Here is a 6259-nt window from a genome sequence, read left to right on the forward strand (position 1 = left end):
TACCAAGGTCCTTTCAAAATGGTTGAAATGGCTCTGAGCACTATGGGACTTAACATCAGAGGTCACCAGTCCCCTGGAACTAACCAACCAAAGGACATCACACATATCCATGCCCGAGGCAGGATTCGAACCTGCGACCGTAGCAGTCATGCGGTTCCGGACTGAAGTGCCTAGATCCGCTCAGCCACAGTGGCCCGCTCAAGTTCCTTTCCACTTTCCTTCTGGCAGCCAGGCAAAGCTGAGTGGATCCTAGCCCTGGCCTTCTGAAGTCCAGATGTTGTGGATATAAGGTCCTTCACTCTTGAGGCAACCTGAGGGGCTGACTCAACATCAGTGCCAAGCTCGAAATGTTTGGGACTTCCTTCATTAGTCCTCAAGATGGCATAACGGCATAGTCCGGACTGCAAGTAAGCATATAATCAGAATTCAGATATATCACATTGCTCCCAAATGATAACAATTTACATGGTGGATAATGATGTACTGGACTAAAAACCAGCATCAAAACATCCTTATATTGTGCCCTATTAACTGCAATACCATTACATACCTGTCTGGCCATTCACTAAGCTTGATGAAGCTGAATGGATCCAGATTGCCCCCTCTGAAGTGATGGAATTCCAAGGTTCTTTCCACTCTCCTTCTGGTGGCCAGATAAGGCTGAGTGTATCCCAGTCCTCGTCATCAGCTCTTGTGGCATCCTAAGGTGCCTGACTTGACATCGGTGTCAAGATCCAAATGTTTGGGACCTCCCTCACTGCTCCTTGACATGGCATAATCCAGACTGCAAGTAAACACTGCATTGAAGTTCTACTGTTCAGAAAGAATATAATTACAACTACCACTCTGTCTTCTCCACAACTACCACTTTAGACACTGTATAGGCCTAAGCCGAGTAAAGTAGAAAGTTTGCATTTCATATATTAGACAGGCAGTCGTCAGATGAAACACTATTACTTTAATAAATAGGATTACTTAATTAAAAAAACAATGTTACATACCTGATGTGCTGCTTATATATAATTTATCATTGTTAAAGAATATAAGGTCATTGGAGCAGTATCACAGACATTTGATATGATGGGTTCAATCAGGTGTTACCTGTGCTGTGCAGCACATTTGATGTGGTCTAACAATGCTGCACAGCAACAATGTGGTTCATGTCCAGCACTGTAAAATAATTTTATATAATATTGCAGACAGAAAAACAGAATACAAAAGTATCAATATACAGATATCAAATCAGAACTTCATTATTCTCAAATAATGTTATCTCCATTAGATTTACTTTACACACACCTGATGCACCATGATGATAACCTTACTGCCATTACATAGTGTGTGGTTGTTGCACAACATGGACCAGATTGTGGGTATCAAGCCCTGCAAATAATTTTTGTGTTATTATTCAGACAAAATTGATAGTTCTACAAGGTGGCTTATACTCCACTGCAAGTAACTTTTAAATCCAGAATCCAAACACACTACATTGCTACCGAATGGCAACATTGTAAATATTATTTAATCTGACATCTTTTGTTGATATGAGGACATTAGAGCAGCATGAGATACATTGGGAATAATGGCTCCATTAATGTGTTACCTGTTGTGCTGTGTTGCACATTTGGTATGGCATAACCGTGCTGCACAGCAACAAACTGGTTCATGTCCAGCCCTGTAAATTAATTTTATATTATATTGCAGACAGTAGAATAGAATATAAAAGTATCAATATACATATATAACTTCAGATTTCATTATACTCAAATATCGTTATGTCCATTAGATTTACTTCACACACCTGATGCACCATGATGTACACCAGGCTGCCATGGCATAGCGTGTGGTTGTTCAACATGGACCTGATTGTGGGTGTCAAGCCCTGCAAGTAATTTTTGTGTTGTTATACAGACAAAATTGATAGGTCTAAAAGGTGGAATATATTCCACTGCAAGTAACTTTTAAATCAGAATACTAACACACTACATTGCTACTGAACAACAACATTGTGAATATTACTTAATCTGATACCCTTAGCTGATATGAGGACATTAGAGCAGTATGAGATACATTCGGAATAATGGGTCCGATTGAGTGTTACCTGTTGTGCTGTGCTGCACAATTGGTACGGCATAACCATGCTGCACAGCAACAAACTGGTTCATGTCCAGCCCTGTAAATTAATTTTATATTATAATGCAGACACAGTAAAATAGAATTTAAAGATATGAATATACATTAATATGAATTCAGATTATTATCATACTCAGATATGTTATCTCCATTAGATTTACTTTACACACACCTGATGCACCATGATGAATACCTGACTGCCATAACATACTGTGTGGTTGTTCTACAACATGCAAGTGATTTTTGGTGTCAAGCCCTGCAAATAAATTTCATATCACAATTGAGGCAAAATTGATAGGTACTGAAAGATAGTATATACATATACTGTACTGCAAGTAACTATTACATCAGATTCCAAACACACTGCATTGCTACTGAACAGCAAAATTCTAAATTTTACTTAATGTGACATGTTTATTTGGTGTGAGGACATTATAGTAGTACCACACATATTTAGAATGATGGATCCCATCAAGTTTTACCTGTTTTGCTGTGCTGTACATCTGGCACGGCACGACTATGCTCCGCAGGAACATCATGATTCATGTCGAACTCTGCATATAAATTTCAAATTATAATTCACACAAAGTTGACAGGCACTGAACACAAATTCGTATATTAACCATGAAATACATTTTACTCTGCCAAGGTTCAACACATAAATGTATGTACTCAATAACTTGAAAATTGATACATACCCTCATTCAGAAGTGAATTTACTACTTCACATCTTTCTTCAGCATTTGGAACAGCCAGAGAAATATTACGTGCTGTTTTCTTCTTGGTAGAAAACAGCCTCCTCTGTGGTATTAGCTTTCTTTTATGGCCCTTATCTGTTTGTTTGAAATTACTGTTTCGGGCTCGAACAGCTCCTACATTTGCCTTTAAGGATAGCACAGTTTTTTTGGCCAACTGAAGTTCAGTCTCAGTCATTCCACTGACAATATTGGAAAACTCTGAAATAAGCTTCTGTCTCCCTTCTAACAAAGATTTTGGTGTTTCTGAAACATATTTTGTGCTTACTTCAGCTAATATTGCTGCTCTCTCACTGGTGGCATCAACATCAGTACCCAGCACCTCTGGACTTTGCAGGGGATTTTCACCGACACTGTCATCTCGGCAAACAGTGTGAATGTGCTTACACATATTGAATCTAATACTGTAATCCATACATGTACAGTAATACCTATGTATGCACACATTGCAATCACTACATTTTAATTTGCACTCAAAGTTGACTCTGTTATCTTTAACAATGTAGACCTCTGAAGATGATGTGGATGGCACTTCCCAACCACCATCTACCTCAGTGATGAGGTCCTTGTCCATTAACAAACTAGTTTTGTGTTTATTACGAATGTCTTGAACTTTGCTTGTAACCTTCCCTTTTACATTTGCTATAAGCCAGTCAAACATCTTGGCTGTAACTAGGGACATTAGTGTAGATATGCCTTTGTCCAGTCGTTTTATCTGTCTTGCATTACCATGTATTTCCTTTAACGTCCTATGCATACTCTCCACATGCATGTTGGTATTGAGCCCAGCATACATTCTGTGACAGTAGGCCCAACACTCCACATTTCCCTCATAGTGTGTCTTGAAGTATGAAGCAAATTCTGATGTGTCAGGGTCACTACTGAGCTTCTGCAGTGCTTTTTGCAGTGATTCCTGAAACATACTTACATTTCTCAGCATTGACACTGATTTAATGAGCCGATACACCTCATTTCTTTTATCCAGATCTGAAATTTTCCGCTTGATATTAGTTTTCCATGCTCTGTCCGCATGCCAGGTACAATAGAGTCTCATCTTAGGAGCACACATTGTCCTGTTCCATGCAATACTGTATGACTCTGCCAAATCAGACATGAATACATTTGGGGAAATTGGCCCAACCTGTGATTTTATGTACTGCAAAAATATACTTAAAACATCGGCGTCCTTCCTGTTCGAAATTAGAAATGCACATGGGAATCCTTGCCTGAGATCATCCAGTACTAAGAGAGTGGTCACTTCGAAATCATACCCGTTAAGCCCATGGGTTCCATCAATACAGATACAGTCTTCTCCATATTTTGATAACATTTCGCGTTGTGCTCTGTTCATTATCACTAATACAAAATCCTCACTCCTCAGTTCTTGATGTTCACTAGTCGAGTCTTGTGGTTTATAGAATAACACAGACGGATTCTCACTTTCGTTCATTTCTTTTACCCAAGCTTCGACACTGATTGCATCATTTTTATGTCTGACCGACTTGGAGGAGAGGTTATAGCTTGCTGCAATGTTATATAAGTCTTGCTTGGTAGTCAAATGGATTCTCTGCAAGTCCGAATCCTGCAAACTTGTCCGTACGTTATCTAGAACTTTGTCATACGGAAGTCCCATTGCAATATCTGTTGCTATGGTTTCCCGGTCTTTTTGACTCAGGGGCAGGTGCGTTAAATCTTGTTTGTGACCAATGTGGGTCGACACAAAATGTACTTTGTATGTTCCACCTTCGTGTACAGTTACTTTCATCTCTGCAGGGCACTTTCCATTCATTTTGTTGCTGCCTGTCAATTTAAGATGTCTTGTGCCTTTACCCTTTGAGATAAAGTTACCTGACCGATGGCAGCCATAATAATGTGTGGAACTAGTAGACCCATGCGTTTTAATAAACTTTGAATGTGTCGTGCGTTCAGTGTCTTCTTTCCACTGCAAAAACTCGTCTTCATTTGAGAACTGCAGATCTTCGGAATTAAGTTGAATTTGATGAGCAGTTTGTAAATGATCTATCCAACCCTGTTTTGAACTACTTTGAAATGGGCACAATGTACACTTGAAGAACAACCCCCCTTCCTGCAAACCATGAATATTTCTTTGGTGGCGATACAAATTATTTTTAAGAGAAAAAATTTTGTCACACACATAGCACTGATAAGAAGCTACAGTAGTTGTAGTGGCAACAGGCAGCTCTTGTTGACGGTTTTTGCAAACATGCTGACTGAGATTCTTTCTGTAATTACACACTTGCCCACACACTTCGCATTTAAAAGCACTCATTTTAGTAACACAAACGCTATTCTCTAATCACAATGAGGAAATAAAAGACGCACAAAACAAGACTACGCGTATCCGCACTCACAATAATTTTAAGACACACGAAAATATCACGCGCTCTCCGCACTTACAAAGCGACGCACAAAGCCAATATAGCACGTGCACTCCGCACTAAGAAAAACAGCTACTGCAGGAACACCACGCGCACTCCGCACTCACAATGATTTTAACACACACGAAAATATCACGCGCTCTCCGCACTCACAAAGCGACGCACAAAGCAGCAACACCACCCGGGCTCCAAACCGCAAATGCAGGTAGTCAGGTACTGTTTCGGGTCTTCCGTTGTGAGGGAACTGTAGGGGGTGGGGTGAGGTCCCGTTCGTGAGCGAGGTATGGGGGTGGGGTGAGGACCCGTCGTGGGCGAGCTGGAGTGCGGGGTGAGTGTCGCAGGGAGGTAGAGTGGGGGGGATCCTCGCTGGGATCTTCGCAGGTTTTAACGTTTGCTGCAGTTCTGAACGTCGCCCCGCTGGGCTGTTCTTTTTTCCAACACCACTTGCAAATGTGATGCGTTGTAAAGATCGAAGTTACAAATTTATTGTCCTCGCTGCAACCTAGCAGATGTTGTTCTTATTTTGTGTTTCTTTCCTTTTGTCCCTTCTTTTTATCGTTTATGAACGCTACACATTTATTTTACTGCACTTTACAATAAACCAATGGAGACCACAATACCAGTATACAAAATAATAATTCTTACCTTAGTGTAAACACACAGCTCTGAAATGCTAAACAGTACTGCATGCCACACGCAAGACTCGAATCCTGAGCCCCACGCTCTGAAGTCATGCATGTAGTCCTGGAATCACACCGACCTGAGTAGTTGAATTGGGTTGCGATGATTAGGTGCGACAGACCGATGGGCTCAACCGCCGCACGTGCGGCGAGATACATCATCCGGTGACGTCACATGTCCAACATTTGCGGCCTGATGTGTCTCGCATTATCTTACTTATCTCAGCGTCATGAACTCTGAAGCGCCAAAGAATCTGGCGTAGGCATGCGTACTCAAATACAGAGATATGTA

General features: G+C 40.7%; 1 protein-coding gene across 1 annotated transcript; it reads right to left on the reverse strand.

The window, feature by feature from the left end:
* Window positions 1–1330: 1330 nt before the first annotated feature.
* LOC124722661 lies at window positions 1331–4677 on the reverse strand. Its single transcript, XM_047247806.1, has 7 exons — window positions 2832–4677; window positions 2616–2687; window positions 2306–2389; window positions 2102–2173; window positions 1802–1882; window positions 1604–1675; window positions 1331–1383 (listed from the first exon to the last, which is right to left on the reverse strand). The coding sequence occupies exons 1-7, from the start codon at window positions 4675–4677 to the stop codon at window positions 1331–1333; spliced, it is 2280 nt and encodes a 759-aa protein (XP_047103762.1).
* Window positions 4678–6259: the final 1582 nt, after the last annotated feature.

The sequence above is a fragment of the Schistocerca piceifrons genome, chromosome X (genome assembly GCF_021461385.2).
Source record: "Schistocerca piceifrons isolate TAMUIC-IGC-003096 chromosome X, iqSchPice1.1, whole genome shotgun sequence".
NCBI classification, from domain to species: Eukaryota; Metazoa; Arthropoda; class Insecta; order Orthoptera; family Acrididae; genus Schistocerca; species Schistocerca piceifrons.

Bases quoted from the DNA above. Each gene is read 5' to 3' on its own strand.
- LOC124722661 (XM_047247806.1), bottom strand. From the start codon at position 4,677: ATGAATGGAAAGTGCCCTGCAGAGATGAAAGTAACTGTACACGAAGGT. The intron at 2,390-2,615 runs GTAAAACTTGAT...ATTTATTTGCAG, and splicing joins TGTACAGCACAGCAAAACAG to GGCTTGACACCAAAAATCAC. The intron at 2,174-2,305 runs GTGTGTGTAAAG...ATTAATTTACAG, and splicing joins TATTCATCATGGTGCATCAG to GGCTGGACATGAACCAGTTT.